General features: G+C 45.5%; 3 protein-coding genes across 6 annotated transcripts in view; 2 read left to right on the top strand and 1 right to left on the bottom strand.

Annotated features, from left to right (window-relative positions):
* Positions 1–18712, bottom strand: part of F8 (coagulation factor VIII) — a 298778-nt gene that overhangs the window by 53380 nt on the left and 226686 nt on the right. For all 4 annotated transcript variants that reach the window (XM_077144781.1, XM_077144780.1, XM_077144778.1 and 1 more), the window contains 3 exons: positions 18257–18412; positions 850–994; positions 310–458 (listed from right to left, as the gene is read on the bottom strand). In XM_077144781.1, the coding sequence (XP_077000896.1) occupies positions 310–458; positions 850–994; positions 18257–18412 (450 nt within the window). The remainder of the gene's footprint in view (positions 1–309; positions 459–849; positions 995–18256; positions 18413–18712) is intronic.
* LOC143670548 (histone H2A-Bbd type 2/3-like) lies at positions 7342–8330 on the top strand. The gene has a single exon (XM_077145396.1). The coding sequence runs from the start codon at positions 7837–7839 to the stop codon at positions 8179–8181; it is 345 nt and encodes a 114-aa protein (XP_077001511.1). The 5' UTR covers positions 7342–7836; the 3' UTR covers positions 8182–8330.
* Positions 9677–12697, top strand: F8A1 (coagulation factor VIII associated 1). The gene has a single exon (XM_077146567.1). It carries the CDS (start codon positions 9685–9687, stop codon positions 10786–10788), a length of 1104 nt encoding a protein of 367 aa, XP_077002682.1. The 5' UTR covers positions 9677–9684; the 3' UTR covers positions 10789–12697.

Below are 18712 nucleotides of genomic sequence, written 5' to 3'. Positions count from 1 at the left end.
TCTTTGCCTGATACTAGCCCAGTACTGGATACAGAGATTCCTTCTTTCAGGAAGATCAGTAAGGGATAATTTCCTTCATGAATGCCATGTGAAATAACATGGAACACCCATTAAATGCCTGTGGGGTTTTTGGCCTATAGTTAACTTCCATGACCCTCATTTTTGGAACCAATTGGTATAAATACATCTGAAATAACAATAAAGGCTTTCCATATTTTTTCCCAATCACTAATCCACGCTCTGGTTGGGTTTTCCCAACTACTAACCCATGCTCTGGGTCACTTAAATGGCAAATATGTTGCTTCTTACCTGGGGTCTCCAGGCATTGGTCCTTCCCTGGAGGTGAAGTCGGGCTTGTGAAGGAGACCAGGTGGCAAACATATTGGTAGAGTAGGATGAGGCAGTAATTTGTGAATCTGATATTGTTTTACTCTCCATTCCCAGTGGCATGCTGCAACCTCAAAGAAATGAAAGGAGAATGTCATCACATGGACTAAGGTAGCGTAAGTTCCACTGATACTCTAGGACTATTGTCATCATGATATCATTTTTCAGGTATTTACTTTTGCACACATTCTGTTATTGGTAATATACCCCCTGCTTTCTGGTCAGTTCTGTTCAGTTTGACTTTGATTTGCCTTGTTGATAGCAGTATAGGAGGTAGCTTCCTCTGGGGCTCTGATCCCATGGTTTGGGTGATCTAATTTTGGATTTTTCCAAGACTGTGACAGTTTTCATGTGGATAGTTCTATGTCCTGAGAAACACCCCAGTACAGGGGACACAAGGTTGGTTGGTCACCCTACCTATGGTGGAGAGAGGGAAGGGTTATGGGATGGCTTGGTACTTACTGTTTAAATCACAGCCCATCAACTCCATGCGAAGAGTGCTGCGGATGCTATAGTACGTTGGGTGCAAACGGATGTACTGAGCGATAATTGGAGGGTTAAAAATATTATGCTTTATCCCAGAAGAATCCACATTACCAAAGAAGACCTGTAGGGAGGGATTAGTACAGACACATGGAAAGTGAAGACAGAATGAAATGCAATTCCTCCTAATTGTATCTTCCTTCTAATTTTGTTTTGTGCATTCAACTGCATCCAACACCCAAACAAAACTATTCTGACTAGACAGATGTCAGGATAGTATACATGAAGGAGAAAAGAACCAAGAAGAGTGGAACAAGGGAGATTAGGTCTTGGGAAAGTGAAGTATTTTCTAGTTTGGGTTCCTGTAAAAGGCTCATAAAAGCTGAGGAAGCCATTTAGGGCTTCTCCAGCAGGATCCATGGACCAACAGCAGCAGCAATGCTTGGAGGTTAACTAGAAATGCAACAGCTTAGGCCCCAACACAGATGTACTGAATGAGAACCTACACTTTAACAAGATCTTCAGAAGTTTCCCACACACATTAAAGTTTGAGAGTCACTGGCTTAGGAAAAGGGTCAGCTATAAATGAACACTGGGAGCTGGAAGTCTATCCTCCAAACTAGTGTCAAAAAGCTCTTTCAAGCATGTAGTGTAAGTGTGTACACCTGTGTGTGTGGGTGTGTGTGAACTGTGGGCATTGGTTAATGAATTCATGAGATACTTTGGTATCTAGCATGTGGGGTTTAGAACACTGGCATATCTGGGAACTGGAGAGAAGTATACAACATATTCATGGGGAATGGAACATAGTTTGAGAAATATGGTAGTAATGCCAATTCAGAAGGCCTAGATTTAAACCATGGTCTATAAGGAAAGTTGAACATCAGCTCTCTCAGAATTCCTGGAGTTCTGGATATGCTTGAATACTCTAAAATAGGGATCTATATATCTGTTATATGACCACACATGAGACTAATAGTATTATGAGGAATTAAAAAAATTGTTCTGCAAAGGAACTTTTTTCTTCCTATGGGATAGAAAATATTAATAAATTTATAGTATTGTTCATAAACAATTATACCAAGAATCATAGCATTCTTTTTGGTAAGTATATCTGAACTTTTGGGTTAGGATAGAATTAACAATATATGCAAACCACAGGCCTTTGTTTAAAGATTCATTAAGGATTTTGTCCTTTTCCACTGTTTTTTTTTCTAAATAGGGAGAAATTTGACCTTTTATGTATGGCCTTTAGATTTGGTCCTTGCAAGAGCTAATGTGATTAAATCCCAGGGAATAAATTTCTCAACCTTGTACACTGCACCCTGTTCTTAAAGATCAGTACACTGCAACCCACCTCTCTGGAGTGGGGTGGCCAAAACTTGTTTGCAGAGAACAACTTGCTTCATCTGTCTGGCCACCTTTACCATAAGAAAGCATTGGCAGGTCTTGGTGGCCTGAATTTTACATCTTATTGTGATTAAAATAATACATGCGTAGTCTGATCCAAAAAAGGAGGTAATCATCTTTGATTTGGGATAGGTCAAGTTATATTCCCAAATATCTGATTTAAAAGAAATTTATTGCTACAGAATAATCATTGAGAAATGGAAAAAGTTTAAAAATTCAAATACACATCAATGTCAAAATGCCATTCAGGTTTATCAGGTTCTAATCAACTTATGTCTAACTCAAGAGTATTATACAGCTAATGAATGTTGATCATCAGTTTGTGACTCACACATACACTAAATAGTTTGTGGTAGGCAGAATAATGGTCTCCCAAAGATGACATCTAAATCCCCAGAACCTGTGAATACGTTAAGTTGCATGGCAAAGGGGAATTAAAGCTGTATATGGAATTAAAGTTGCCAATCAGTTGCCCTTAAAATAGGGAGATTATTTTAGATTATCCATATGGTCCCAACATAAAAGAAAAGCCCTTAAAAGTGGAAGAGTGAGGCAGAAGAAGAGAGTCAGACAGAGGTGTGACAACTTACAAATGGTCAGTGAGATAAAGCATCATTAGCTTTGAAGATGAGGGAAGTGGACCATGAGCCAACTAAGGAACCAGACAAAATATATGAAATGATGGGTTTCAAGGCACTGGATATCAGGCAATGAAGGACAGTGATCACTGAGAGAAGGAAAACAAATGAGGCGAGTCTTATGCTTGTTCATGCTTTTATTTCTGTAAGGTAGGTAGTAATGTACCTGCTTTTACATTTGATTTTAGTAATTTGAATATTCCTTCTTTTTTTCACGGTCAAGTTAAAAGTTTGTCAATTTTGTTGATATATTCCAAGAACCAAATTAGGTTTTGTTGATTTTCTCTATTGTTTTTCCATTTTCTATTTCATTTATTTCTATCCTAATCTCGATTATTTCCTTCCTTCTTCTTGGCTTTGGATTTACATTGCTCTTCTATTTCCAATTTTTTAAGATGGAAGGTCAAGTTGCTGAATTAGGATCATTTTTAATGTAGGCATTCACAGCTATACATTTCTGCTTGTTTTTCAATGTTTCTATGGGAAGATGAGGTTTGGAGCTAATCTACTATCTTGCTGACATCATTCCCTTCTTAATTACTGAGTTAAAAAATCTTGACTATAATGTGCCTTGGTGTGGTTTGCTTCATGTTTCTTGCTCCTGCAGGTTTAGAGTTTTCATAAAATTTGGAAAATTTGGGCTTTATCGCTTCAAAAAATTTTGCAGTTCCTCCCCCCTCCTCTTCTGTGGAATCCAATTACTTGTATATTAAGTTCTGTTAATTTCTTTACAGATTTCTTTTCTGTGTATTTTATCTTGGATACTTTCTATTACTGTGCCTTCAAGTTCACTTACCTTTTCTTTTGCAATGCCTCGTCTGGCATTTATCCTAGCCAGTATATTTTTCATGTCAGGCATTGTTTTTGTTTCTATGCCTTCCATATCTGTACTTACTGTGTTCAGTCTTTCCTCTAGCTTTTTGAATATATGGAAATCAGTTATACCCTTTTTAAAATGTCCTTATTTACTAAGTGTATTATCTGTGTCATTTCTGAGTCAGTTTTGATTGATTGATTTCTCTTGTTATTATGGGTTGGATTTTCCTGCCTATTTGTATACCTGGTAATATTTTATTGAATGCACGCCAGTGTGAATTTTACATTGCTCTGTGCTGTATATTTTGTGTTTCTATAAATATTCCTAAGCTTTGTTTTGGGACATAGTTAATTGCAAACAGCATGATACTTAAGTTCTTGTTTCTAAGCTTTATTACACAGGACCAAAAATGTTATTTAGTCTAGGACTAATTTTTCTCACTACCAGGGCAAAACTTCCAGTAATGGGAAAATGACCCATCCTGATTCCGATGGGCCACATTTTAACTGAGGTAATCTCATCAAAATGTCTTATCTACAGTGGGTTCACACTCACAAGAATGGGTTAGATTAAGAATATGTTTTTCTGGGGTAAATAACTCCAAGCCTCCATATTTATAAATAAATTTAACAAAAGAGTACAAAACCTAGTCTGAAAACTACAGACATTGCTGAAAAATAGTAAAGAAGACTGAAATAAATGGAAAACCATCCTGTGTGCATGGATTGGAAGACTTAATATCATTAAGTTGGCAATACTCTCCAAATTGATCTAATATATGGTGTAATGCCCATCACAATCCCAGATGTTTCCTTATAAAAACCGACAGGCTGATTCTAAAATTCATGCAGGAAAGCAAGGGACTCATACTCGCCAAAACCACCCTGAGAGTCATAGTAATCAAGACTGTGGAATACCAGCATAAAATTAACTCATGACAAATCACAGAAATGTAAGCTAAAACTATTCAAGTCTTAGAAGGAAACAGGTATAAATTTTCATGTTCTTGGATCAGGCAATGGTTTCTTAAACATGACGCCCAAAACACAACAATGAGAGGGAAAAAAACAGTTCAGCTTTTGTGCATCAAAAGACACTATTAGGGTGGTGCAATGGTAGCTCAGTGGCAGAATTCTCGCCTGCCATGCTGGAGACCCTGGTATGATTCCCGGAGCCTGCCTATGCAAAAAAAACAGAGACACTATTAAGAAAAAGACAACCACAGAACTGGAAGACATATTTGCCAATCATAACGTCAGTATCCTGAATATATTAGGGAACTCTCACAAACCTATGAGGAAAAGGTGCACAATCTGACTAAAAAGGAGGCCAAGGATTTAAACAGACATTTGTCCAATGAAGAAGTGCAGGTGGCCAAAAGCCCTTGGAGAAGATGGTCAATGCCACTGGTCATTAGGGAAATGCAAACCCAAACGACGATGAGAATGAGATACCACTTCACAACAGTTAGGACGGTTATGATAATAATAATTTGAAAATAAAAACAGAAAAACAACACAACAAATGAAAAGTAACAAGCATTGGCGAAGATGTGGAAAAGTTGGAACCTCCGTCTGTTGCCGGTGGCAATGTAAAATGGTGCAGCCACTGTGGAGAAAACAGCTTGGCAGGTTCTCAAGAAGAAAGAAAAAGAATTACCCCATGACCAGGTAAGTCCACCCCTAGGTTTATACCCCTAGAGAACTGAAATCAGGGGCTCAGGCAGTTGAGCCCCAGGCCAGTGTTCAAGGCAGCATTGGGCACAAAGGCAAAAGGCAGGGATGACTTTAATTTCCATCAACTGGTGGTTGGCACTCTAGTTTGCCAGCTGCCAGAATGCAATATACCAGAAATGGAACGGCTTTTTTAAAAGGGGAATTTACTAAGTTGCACATTTACAGCTCTAAGGCCGTGAAAATGTCCCAATTAAAGCAAGTCTATAAAAATGTCGAATTTAAGGCACCAACAAGAGGTTACCTTCACTCAAGAGAGGCCGACGACGGTCAGGGTTTCTCTCTCAACTGGAGAGGCACATGGCGAACATGACAATGCTAGCCTTCTCTCCAGGCTTCTTGTTTCCTGAAGCTCTCCCGGGGCCGTATTCCTTCTTCATCTCCAAAGGTCTCTGGTTGCATAGGCTCTGGCTCTTGTCATTCTGCACTGGCTCTGTCATGGCTCTCTGAAAAAGGGACTCTCTCCAAAATGCTTCCTCTTTTAAAGGACTCCAGTAAACTAATCAAGACGTACCTGGAAAGGGTGGAGGCACATCTCCCTCTAATCCAAGTTTAATACCCACAATTGCGTGAGTCGCATCTCTGTGGAGATAACCTATCAAGTTCCCAGCCAACAGTACTAAGCAGGGATTAAAAGAAAGGCTGCCTCCACAAGAAGGGATTAGGACTAAAACATGGCTCTTCTAGGGTGCATAAATCCTTTCAAATCGGCACAGATGGCTGGAGACAATCAAACCCTCCCATATAATGGAATATTATCTGGTCATAAAAAGCACAAAGTCCTGCTAACTTGTATGGCACGGTCAAACCTCAGAAGCATTCTTGTCAGCACAAGAAGGCAGACACAAAGGGGCACAGGTGCTGAGATTCCATCTCTGTGAACGTGACATGGGGAACAGGCCCATCCCGACAGACAGCTGGGAGGGTATTGCCCAGGACTTGCTCAGTGGCAAGGGTGGGTGCTTGATGGGGACTGCAGGAGTGCGGCCTGCTCAGTGGGAAGAAGTCTGTGCTGACGGGGCCTGCTGAGTGGGAATGCGTCTGCGCCTCACGGGGCCTGCTCAGTCAGAAGCGGTCTGTGCCTGACCGAGACTGTTCATTGGGAAGGGGTCTCCTCAGTAGGAAGAGGCCTGTGGCAGTGGGACCTGCTCAGTGGGAAGGGGTCTGCGGGAGTGGGGCCTGCTCAGCGGGAGGGGGTCTGCGGGAGTGGGGCCTGCTCAGTGGGAAGGGGTCTGTGCTGACAGGACCTGCTCAGTGGGAAGGCATCTGCAGGAGTGGGGCCTGCTCAGTGGGAAGGGGTCTGTCCTGATGGGGCCTGCTCAGCGGGAGGGGGTCTGCGGGAGTGGGGCCTGCTTAGTGGGAAGGGGCGTGTACTTCACGGGGCCTGCTTAGTGGGAAGGTGTCTGTGGGTGAGGAGTCTGCTTATTGGAAAGGGGCCTGATGCAGTAGAGCCTGCTCAGAGGGCAGGGGTTGCCAGGGCTGGGGTCTGCTCAGTGGGAATGGGTCTGCACCAAACAGGGCCTGCTTAGTGGGAAGGGGTCTTCGGGTGAGGGGCCTGCTCACTGGGAAGGGGTCTGCACCGAACAGGGCCTGCTTAGTGGGAAGGGGTCTTCGGGTGAGGGGCCTGCTCACTGGGAAGGGGTCTGCTCAGTGGGAATGGGTCTGCACCGAACAGGGCCTGCTTAGTGGGAAGGGGTCTTCAGGTGAGGGACCTCCTCACTGGGAAGGGGTCTGCACCTAATGGGGCCTGCTTAGTGGGAAGGGGTCTGTGCTGACCAGGCCTGCTCAGTGGGAAGGGGTCTGAGGCGGTGGAGCCTGCTCAGTGTGAAGGGGTCGCCAGGGGTGGGGTCTGCTTAGTGGGAATGGGTCTGCACCTAACAGCGCCTGCTCGGTGAGAAGGGGTCTCCACCTAACAGGGCCTGCTGTGGGAAGGGGTCTGCACTGACCGAGACTGCCCCGTGGGAAGGGGTCTGCGCCTGATGGGGTCACGGAAGTGCCTTGCAGCTCGGTCCTCCCGATGGGCCCCGCGAAACGAGCCAACGCCACCGAACGGTCACTCTATGAGGGTACCACGGTTCCCGTCCAGCGGAGGGTGGGCGCTTCCTCCAGCAGAGGGTCCAGCCCTGTGCACCCAGGTTCCCAAGGTCAGCGGGAAGCCCGGGCCTCAGCACAGCCAATCGGAGAGCCATGACATCACGCGGTCTCCGGGTTCGGAAAGAGTGCTGGGTGGCCAATGGGAGGCTGGCCCCGCGCGTCCTAGGATACGTCCCGAGTGCTTGGCAGCGTTGGAGCCGGGCCGTTGGCAGCAGCCAGAGCCGGGACGTTGCAGCAGCCGCAGCACAGCCGCAGTCCCGTCGGGGAGCTCACCATGCCGGGGCAGAGGAGCAGTGGAGGGTCATCGCGTCGTCGCAAGCGACGGAACCGCTCTCGCACCGCCCGAGCCGAACTGACCTTCTCCGTGAGCCTGGTGGAGCACCAGCTACGGGAAGGCCACTACGCCCAGCGCCTCAGCTCATCGGCGCCCGTCTACCTGGCTGCCATCATCGAGTATCTGACCGCCAAGATCCTGGAGCTGGCGGGCAACGAGGCGCGCCACAGCCGCACAAGGCGCATCACCCCGGGACTGGTGGACATGGCCGTGCATAACAACGCTCTGCTCAGTGGTCTCTTTGGGACCACCACCATCTCCCAGGTGGCTCCGGCCCAGAAGTAGCTGCCCACGCCTGCTGGGACCCGACCGGAGCAGAGCGCCCACCAGCCACAAGCCCACCCTCAGCCGGGGTGGAGGGCCCAGCCCTCCCCTCCCCTCCGCTCCCCTCCCGCACCCCACCCGCACCCCGAATTTCCCGCCAAGTAAAGTTTCTGAATCCATTTTTGGACGTGTTTCGGGCTCTTTCTGGGGGTGCGCCGGGGGCAGTGGGAGGGACAGGAGGTGCGGGTCCGGGCGGTGTCTTGGAAGCCGCGGTGTCAGGGGGAGCAGGTGCTCATGGGGACAGTGCAGGGGCTGGCACTGGGGGGGCCGGGCCCCGGGGGGGTGCGGGCCCTGGGGGTGAGGGCCCTGGGGGGGCCGGGCCCTGGGGGTGCGGGTCCTGGGGGTGAGGGCCCTGGGGGGCCGGGCCCTGGGGGTGCAGGCCCTGGGGGTGCGGGCCCTGGGGGTGAGGGTCCTGGGGGTGCGGGCCCTGGGGGTGCAGGCCCCGGGGGTGCAGGCCCTGGGGGTGAGGGCCCTGGGGGTGCAGGCCCTGGGGGTGCGGGCCCTGGGGGTGAGGGTCCTGGGGGTGCGGGCCCTGGGGGTGCGGGCCCTGGGGGTGCAGGCCCTGGGGGTGCCGGCCTGGGGTAGGCGGGGCCGGCCTGGCGCGGCATACACTAGACCCACTCCCTCCTTGGCTCCGAGGAGGCCAAGGCCTGGGGGCTTCCGGGGCCCGGTCATGGGGGTCCTGGAGGTGGGGCTGAAGACCCTGACCGAGGCGTCGAAGGTTTTATTCTGAGCAGGGAAAGTCCGGCGGCACCACGGGGTGGGCGTGGATACGGGGCGTGGCGGCCGGCAGGAACCTCAACGGGGACGATAAGGAAACGGGCAGAGAAGGAACCGTGGCCGTGCACGATGCGGCATCGCCAGTGTCCTCTGGGGTCGTGCTAACTGGGAGATGCCCGGAGCACCCGTACCAACCGGGTCAAAGCGCCGTTACCTAGCGACAGCTCCAGGCCCTGCAGCCCGCCATTTGCATTTCCCGACAGCAATGGATCCGAGAACTTCTGGGAGCTTTGCCACTGTCCAGAAACATTAATTCGCGTGTGTATCTCTAGTCTAACCAGGCCCCTACCCAGCACTACATAATTGCATATGTGGCCACTCTCCCTTGGCCCGCCTTCCAGGCCCTGCAGCCCCTCCATTTGCATTCCACGACGGCAAGGGTTTCCAAATGCAAGGGTTTCCGAATGCAAGGGTTTCCGCGCTGCTGCTCGCGCTCGCGCTCCTGCTCGCGCTCGCGCTCCTGCTCGCGCTCGCGCTCCTGCTCGCGCTCGCGCTCCTGCTCGCGCTCGCGCTCCTGCTCGCGCTCGCGCTCCTGCTCGCGCTCGCGCTCCTGCTCGCCGCCAAGGGGCGGGGCGCGGTGGGGAAGCGCGGGGTCACGACGCAGCGTAACGCAGAGCACGTCCCAGAGAGCCAGCGTCTTCTTCGCCGTGACGTCACCGCGCCGGAAGCGCCCAGGCGCTGAAGATGGCGGCTACCGGGGTCGGCATGGGTGGCGGTGCAGGTTTGGGCCCCGATGCCGGGGATTTCCTGGCTCGGTACCGGCTGGTGTCGAACAAGCTGAAGAAGCGCTTCCTGAGAAAGCCGAACGTGGCGGAGGCCGCGGAGCAGTTCGGACAGCTGGGCCGCGAGCTTCGCGCCCAGGAGTGCCTCCCGTATGCGGCCTGGTGCCAGCTGGCGGTGGCGCGCTGTCAGCAGGCGCTGTTCCATGGGCCCGGGGAAGCGCTGGCCCTCACCGAGGCCTCGCGCCTCTTCCTGCTTCAGGAGCGCGATGCGCGCCAGCGCCTGGCCTGCCCCGCTGCATACGGGGAGCCGCTGCAGGCCGCCGCCAGCGCCTTGGGCGCCGCCGTGCGCCTGCACCTCGAGCTGGGCCAGCCGGCCGCCGCCGCCGCCCTCTGTCTCGAGCTCGCCGCCGCCCTGCGCGACTTGGGCCAGCCGGCCGCCGCCGCCGGACACTTCCAGCGAGCTGCCCAGCTCCAGTTGCCCCAGCTGCCTCTAGCCGCGCTGCAGGCGCTCGGCGACGCTGCCTCCTGCCAGCTGCTGGCCCGCGACTACAACGGGGCCTTGGCGGTCTTTACGCACATGCAGCGCCTCGCGCGGGAGCACGGCTACCACCCGGTGGCGCCGCCGCTACAGCCTCCGGGACCGCAGCCCGCACCCGGCGCGGCGCCCTCGCTGCCGTCCCTGCTGGCTCCGAATGCCGCTGCCGTAGCGCCTGCCTCCGTGGCGCTAGGCGCCTTCTCCGACGTGCTGGTGCGCTGCGAGGTGTCGCGCGTGCTGCTTCTGCTCCTCCTGCAACCGCCGCCCGCCAAACTGCTGCCCGAGCATGCCCACACCTTGGAGAAGTACTCCTGGGAGGCTTTTGACAGCCACGGGCAGGAGGGCAGTGGCCAGCTTCCCGAGGAGCTCTTTCTGCTGCTCCAGTCTCTAGTCATGGCAACGCACGAAAAGGACACGGAAGCCATCAAGTCGCTGCAGGTGGAGATGTGGCCGCTATTGAGTGCTGAGCAGAACCACCTCCTTCACCTCATTCTGCAAGAAACCATCTCCCCTTCTGGACAGGGGATCTGATCAGTCACATCAACCATTCTGCAAGAAACCATCTCCCCTTCTGGACAGGGGATCTGATCAGTCACATTAACCAAATAACTTTTTTCCTGTTATCAAACCTCATGCATGCACCTTTGCTGTTGGGGGAAAATAAAAGATGTGTATCCCCATTCTACATTTACGTTAGTCCTGTGAGTCGCCGTAGGAGTAAGGGCCCGTACCCCAAATGCTTATTTCCAGAATAGTAGGAGAGGAAAAAAAAATTTTTTTTTAATTGGAACAGAATGGAGGTAGAGGGGGACATGGCTCTTCCAAAAAACTTTGCAGCTAAAAACGAGAATCCCTTTTATCCGGTTCCTCTTCATCCTCCACCCAGCTCACCCCTGCCCGTCTCTGTTTTATAGTGGGTGTTTTACTTTGCATAACTTTGTTAACTACTTAGGCTATATGGTTTTATCGCGACTCTGATTGCTTAGTCTATTTCTGTGTCTTTGCGATCACCAAGTTTCTCCTTTGTTTCATTCTCCCCTTACATGTATTCACAGAAATAACTTTATTCCTTACAACTTTGTTGCTGTTACAACTCTAAATCCATCATAATATTATTCGGATACTCTTGTGGTTTAAATTTGCCTCCTCAATAGAATGTGAATATCTTTATGAACTTTTCAATAGGCAAAAACAGAACCAGATAGTTCTGTTTCAACTCCAAGATGTATTCATTTGAAGTTTACAATCTACTTGGTATGTGTGCTATGCCAGGCAAAGACTCTACAGAGAGAAAGATGTAGTTCTTCCTCTAATAGCTGCAGTGCAATAGTTCTAACGCAAATGTGTCTTTTTGCTTTGGAATTCACAGTGCTATTTTATTCCCATAATTGTCTGTAATCTGGATGACATTTATTTGTAACAGAGATCTTTCTGCAACTTTTATTTAGTTCAAGTGTGTAAAATCAGTGTGACTGGTAGCGTGTGATCAGGCAAAGCAGTATCCTTGTTCACCAAAAGTAGAATGTTCACCTTGTTCCCAGTTTGAAACACTACATTTCTAAGGTTTTGTGGGGTTTTTTGTCCAAATTTAGCTGTTTGTATACTTTATTTTACAGTTTTGAGAGTGATAACTACTCAAAATAAAACCTTGTTCTCAAAACACTCCTCTGAGAGAAAATGCATCCTTTAGGCTGAGGTTGCATATAACTTCTAATTTTGGGGATGAGACTTAAGGACCCAGTTTGGAGGTGGTAGATTTTCTTGTTTGGCCTGTTCTTTGGGGGGTGGGGGAGTTGGGAGATGGGAAGCGGGTTGTCACTATGAGTTAAGTGCCTCGATATGGGTGAGATTTGAGGAAGGGTACTGTGGATTCTTTTCTGTTTCTTCCAACAGTTTGAAACTGGTTGGTAAGGGAATACAGGAGAGGGCCATTTGAAACAGACCCAGTCACCTCTGCTTGCACTTGGCTGCCAGGAAGGGAAGTACTAACCGGTAAAAGCCTAGTCCAACTGCTGCAAAAATAAGGGTGCATGTTCCTTTGCTGTTTGGCTCTTCCTGGTGCACTCCTCTCAACCCCAACTGAAGACCTGCCTGGCTCCACTTCTCTCTTGACAAGAATCCTTAGAAGTTATGCAGTGTGACTGGTGATAAAGTTGGATGTAAGGAAAAGCCTCTTAGGCCTTTCGTCTCAACTCCTTCTGGCAGGGAGGTGGAGGGTAGGGATTCCCAGAAAGCCCAGTATTGGGTATACAAACATAACTCTAGAAAACGCTAAAGCTCCTTGTTTCCCATTTGCCATTGGCTCATTTATGTATCTCCCTCTAGGCATAGTTAGGCTAAGCCCAGATTTCAGCATTTCTGAGCTCTCTTGCTATTTGTCACTTTAATTAATCAAACTTGACACCAATTTCTAACATGAACAAATAAATATTTTAAAGAACATTATTAGTCTGCTTATTATCTTGAAAACGGGAGGGAAAGACCCTTATCACTTAAATGTGCATTGACAATTTGAGATTTCATTCAAAATATTGTAAACTATTGAAAATGATGGCATTGAAGCAATGATCCTTAAAGCTGATGAGATTCCCTTCCCCCCATTAAAAGTACTCTTATAATGAGAATTATTAGTTATGAAAGAATATCTTATATGTGAATGGTATAAAAATAAAAAATGTTTGAATACCACTACAGTGGAGGAAGATAAGACAAATTAGTAAATTAAGGAAGCTCTGGAATTGAAGGGTTCTGGTACCTAAGGATTAACTACTGTCTAGGTGTCTCTACTGCTATTAAACTAGGCCAGGGATTCACAAACTTTCTATAAAGGGCCAAATAAAAATAATTTAGGCTATGCAGACCACATACAGTCTCTATCACATATTCTTTGTACCCCTTTAAAAATGTAAAAGCCATTCTTAACTCACCGGCTGTACCAAAACAGACTGGAAAACAGATTTGTGGGGTGTAGTTTTCCACGCATGGACTAGACTCTAGAGCATAGTTGTTATTCAATAAATGTTTGTTAAAGAAATAGACCTCATGAAAATTGTAATAGCGAAATATTTTTCCTTACTGAAAAGAAAGATTGAGATTAAAAGAGTTAGGCATTCAACTCCAGATACCAGAAAAAGGAAAAATAAAAATGAAAATTTAAAGTTTTGAAAATAAGAATGAGGAAACAGCTCTTTTAAAACTTTGATTTTAAAAGTAAGAGTTGAACGATGGGACACAGTGGCTCAGTGGCAGGGTTCTCACCTGCCATGCCAGAAACCCGGGTTTGATTCCTAGTGCCTGTCCATGTAAAAAAAAAAAGCAAGAGTTGAAAAACCAGTAAAATATGCTAACACTTTCCAACCTTGATAAAGGGGGAAAAGAAAGGAAAAAAATACATGTACATAAAGGATAGACATATGGTATGGGAAGGGAGATATGACTATAATGTACAAGTTTACAGCAGTTAACTCAAGGTAAAAGAATTTGCCAATACCAACAGTTATGAAAGAAATGGAAAACATGTTCAAATAGCAGCCACTAAATAAGGCACAAGACTCAAGTGGCTTTATGTGAGAGTTTCATCAAACCTTTATTAAATTGATGATTTAGACTATTAATTGGATTATTCTAGAGCAGTAGTTTGGATGGAAAAAGATGGAAGCTTTCCTAATTTATTTTCAATATGGATATAACCCTCATGCCAAAACCTGAAAAATATAGCCCCTGAAAAAAGTAAACATTTTATTTATGAGTATAGATTGAGAAATTTTAGAGGTGACAGTAGCAAGTTACTGTGAGTGTAATTAACAGCACTGAATTGTGGGTGAGTGTGGTGGAAAGAGGAAGTTTGGGGCCATGTATATAACCAGAAGGAAAAAAGCAGGAGGTTAAAACATGGGAATGTATGACACAGTGAATCATGTGGATGATGACTGTGATTAACTGTACAAGTATAAAAATTTTCTTTCACAAACTAGAACAAATGTATGAAGCTATTACAAGGGATTAATACAGGGGTATATGGGAAAAATATACTTATTGCAGACTGTGGACTATAATGAATAGTAATATCTTAATATTCGTTCATCAACACTAACAAATATATCACACTAATACTAGGGGTCAATAATTGGGGATAAGGGGTATGGGATGTTTTAGGTTTCCTTTTTCATTTTTACTTCTCTTTCTGGAGTACTGAAAATGTTTTAAAATTGATAATGGTGATGAATGCACAACTATGTGATGATACTGTGATCCACTGATTGTATACTTCGGATGGATTTTATGGTGTGTGAATATAACTCAATAAAATTGAATTTAAAAAGACGAATAAAACAAACAAAAATGTTAGCAAATTAGATCCAGCTGAATTTTAAATGATTAATACCACAACTGAGGGAGGTTTTCCCAGGAATGTAGCACACTAGTGTGCTGCAGCATGCTGGTACTGGCTTGTGAGAGCTGACTGTGTACATCTTTTCCCACCTCTGCATTCAATGACAATGCATCAGTATCTTGAAATCAGCCATGATGGGAGTATGTACACTATGGAGATCAGCAAATGCTACAGATCAATGGTTTTCTCCCTAATTGCCCTATGGTGGGTTGAATTATGTACTGGCAAAAAATATGTTTTTAATCTTAATCCATTCCTATGAGTGTAAATCCTTGTAAATAGTATCACTTGATTGGTGATGCTATTTTTAGTTAGGGTGTGGCCAACTGAATCAGGATGGTCTTAATCCTATTACTGGAAGCCTTATAGAGAAGGTCACCAGGGAGAAAGCCACCAGGGAGGAGAAGCTTGGATGTCAAAGGAACCCAGAAGAGAAAGAAGATGCTACCATGTACATTGCCATGTGACAGAAAAGCCAAGGACCAGAGAATTGCCAGTGGTGAGCCCCAAAATGCCAATGTTCCAGAAGAAAGCATTACCTTGCCAACATCTTGATTTTGGACTTCTCCTAGCCTCAGAACCATGAGCTAATAACTTCCCCCTGTTTAAGCTAGCCCATTGTATGGTATTTGTCACAGTAGCTGGAAAATTAAGACGTCCCTTACCCTATGCCCCCAAATTGATTATTAGCTAGCATAAAGTATAAAATAAGAAAGAGATGGGATCATATCAAAGATGCGTAAAGAGCATTTGATAAAATTCAACAACCATTCTAAATAAAATAGGAATAGAAGGAAACTTCATAAACATGATATAAAATATTTGTTTTGAAACTAACAGTGAACATTATATTTAATAGTGAAATACAGATGCATTCCTGTTAAAGTCAGGAACAAGATAGGCTTATTGGTTATATAAATATATATATATTCTCATAACAGCATTTAGGGTGTTTGCTATTTCCCATTTACTAGGTCCTGTCAGTACAATGTCATCAATGTAATGGACTGGCATAGTGTTCTGTTGGAAATCAGGATGTTTGAATTCCTTGGGTCTATATTATGACAAAGAACAAGGGAGCTGGCATCTCCCTGAGGCATGGACAGTAAATATTCTTGTTCCTGCTTCTTACATACAAACTAGTTTATTTTGCTTATCAATAGGAATGGAGAAAAAAGAATTTTCCAGGTTAAAAATTTCATATCGGTTGCCAAAGGCTGTTAATTTGCACAGAAGAGATACCATATATGGAATTGCAATTACTTTTGGCACACCACCTGATTAAATTTGTGATACCTCCTCAGGCAAAGTAGATTCAGGGGGAATTTGGTGGTTTGCAATACTCAGCCTTGTCCATGTCTGCCCAAATGCCCCCTCCTTCCCATCAGTGTCCTTAACTTAGGTGGGGTTGTGCAATTAATTGTCACTACCATACTTCAACTCTTATGCAACTCTGCAAGACCCTAGGTTTGGTCTTAAATGGTATCTGCCTACAACCACAGGATATCAAGGACTCCTCCAAAACTCCAGGGATGCATCCTGATTCTCCATGTATGCACATGTGTGTTCCTCCTTGCAAATATTCATAACATTTAATTTCTCATTTTCACTATCTATGCCCTCTAGGGCTATAAAAAGAAGCCAAGTGAATCTACAATCTTTATAATCACAATTGTTGCCATAGCAATTAAATGCCGCTCTAACAATCTCCTGATGTCTTACTCCCCATATGCAACTCATCTCATAGTATCACTGGTGATGATTTGAGAAACTGTGATGCTACTATATGGTATGATTACCCACCACCCAATCTTCTCTCCAAGAAAGGATTTTATCCCTGCATTCCGTGAATATGTTAGCAACACAATCCTAGAATCATGTTTTGAGGGTCTGTTTCCTCAGACCACCTCTTGCACCAATTATTATATGAAACAAACAGGGCACACTCAAATTATGATAATTTGAGGAAGGTTAAATACTTATACTAGTTAGGAAGGTGGGGGCTATTACCATCCCTAGGGCGGGGATGAGGAGAGGGAGCAGAAAATCAAGTAGCATAGTGGTTTAAAAAAATGCCCACAAATTCTTTGACATTCCTACAATTGAGAAGTGGAATCCATGTCCCTTCTCCTTGAATTCACAGTCGCACAAGCTTACTTGTAACCAATAGATGTGTTGGAAGTGATGCAGCATAAATTCAAAGACAAGGTCAGAAAATGTGATGTAGTCTTCACCTTGTTGGCTGGAACACTCACAATTGGAGCCCCAAAGATGCCATATAAGAATTCTGACTACCTTATGACTGCCATACTATGAGAAAGCCCAGGTCTCATGGAGAGGCCATGCAAAGGTTCTCCAGGGAACAGCTTCAGATAGTGTTCTAGCCAGCTGCACCAGATATGTAAATGAAGATGCTTCTAGATGATTCCAGCCCCAGCAATGGAATCCTCCCAGATAAGGTCCCAGAAATTGTGGAGTAGAGACAAACCATCTGTCCCTGCTGTGCCCTGTTCAAAGTCCTGCCTCACAGAATTCATGAACAAACAAATGATTGTTTTAAATCACGAGTTTGGGTGGTTTGGTAAGCAACAGTAACTGGAACAGGTAGAGAAAGCCACTTTGAGAAGAGCAGTGACCTTCAATGGAGAGACACAGCCAACTTCTCTGCAAGGAGGACACCAGGAGAGTAAATATCCTGATCTTACTATCATCTTTTCCTTTGCCAGTGCTCCCAATCAAAAGCTAGAGGTCCAGGTAACTTGTTGATATATTCCATTCAGGCTGGCTTCACAGAACAAGTATCAGGATAAAAAAACAAGAAAATTGATCTAAAGGGACAAAGAGTAGATATCTTGCCCAGGGAAGTTGAGGACTTAGAACTTCATTGTGAAGACAATAGGGAGACTTTGAAAATGTTATACAGCACTTTTTTTGGTGAAGAGAGTAGAAGCAGGAAAGGATTAGTTAGGAATGTAACATAATACATTAATGTGAATGTGATGGAGCCCTGGGTAAGGTAACAGCACTATAAACAGAAAAGAAGGAAGAGATATGAGAGAAATTACAAAGGATGAATTGGCTGGATTTACGAATCTCTTCATCATGGGGCATAAAAATGAGCAAAGAACAGACAATTATGTCAAGTTTTAAGCCTGATTAATTAAGAGTTTCGACCTTACTCCCTAGAGAAATAATCAGTTTCCAATGTTTCACCCATTCTTTTATGTGGAAGATGCAAACTTTTATTTCCATTCAGTTCCACCCCCTAAACTTGAATCTTTCATCTATTTCCTGCTAGACATTTCAACCTTGTTACCCCACTATCATCTCAAACTACCCTATCGATAAACAAACCATCTCATCAATCCATCCATTCCTGAACCTCATATATATTCAATAGCATCTCCTCATTTCTATCATCTATGAGAATTTTGATGCTACTACTTTTTTGTTCCTATGTCCATAATCATTCCTACTGCCAATAAAGTGGAAAACATTTTTTTTGGAGTTAAGATTGTAGAAACTAGGAGTGTTTCCCCCACATCTGCAATCTGTCAAAAGCTCTTTGAAGCATTCATAAATTCTCTTGAAGAACTAATTACATACCATTAAGGTCCCAGTGGAATTTCCTCGATAAGTCTGCCACTTCTTCCCATCAAGACTATACATGATGATAAACTGAGAGATGTAGAGGCTGGAGAGCTTCTGCCGGGCACCCTGGGTCTTGATGCCATGGATAATCATTGGTGCCAACAGATCCACCTACCAATGAAAACACTTTATTTTAATACATTTTTAAATGTGTGTACCACCTCTTAAAATTAATTCTTGGTTTATGAAAAATCTACATTGGTATAGATGTTCCCAGCATTACCTTGTATGTTCAGGTGAAACAGGCACCAATGTTGAAATATACATGTGTGGAAAGCAGTGGGATAAGTGGTGAGAATTGGTAAGAAAGGTGCTTATTGAGTTTCCACTTCCAAATCATTCAACTCCCCATTTCCTCTACACACATCCTTTTTTTTTGCTGCACATATTGACCTGGCTAACTTAATGCCT

The sequence above is a fragment of the Tamandua tetradactyla genome, chromosome X, assembly GCF_023851605.1.
Source record: "Tamandua tetradactyla isolate mTamTet1 chromosome X, mTamTet1.pri, whole genome shotgun sequence".
Classification (NCBI taxonomy): Eukaryota; Metazoa; Chordata; class Mammalia; order Pilosa; family Myrmecophagidae; genus Tamandua; species Tamandua tetradactyla.
The sequence above is the reverse complement of the archived record's forward strand: the minus strand, read 5'-3'. Positions and strand labels throughout refer to the sequence as shown.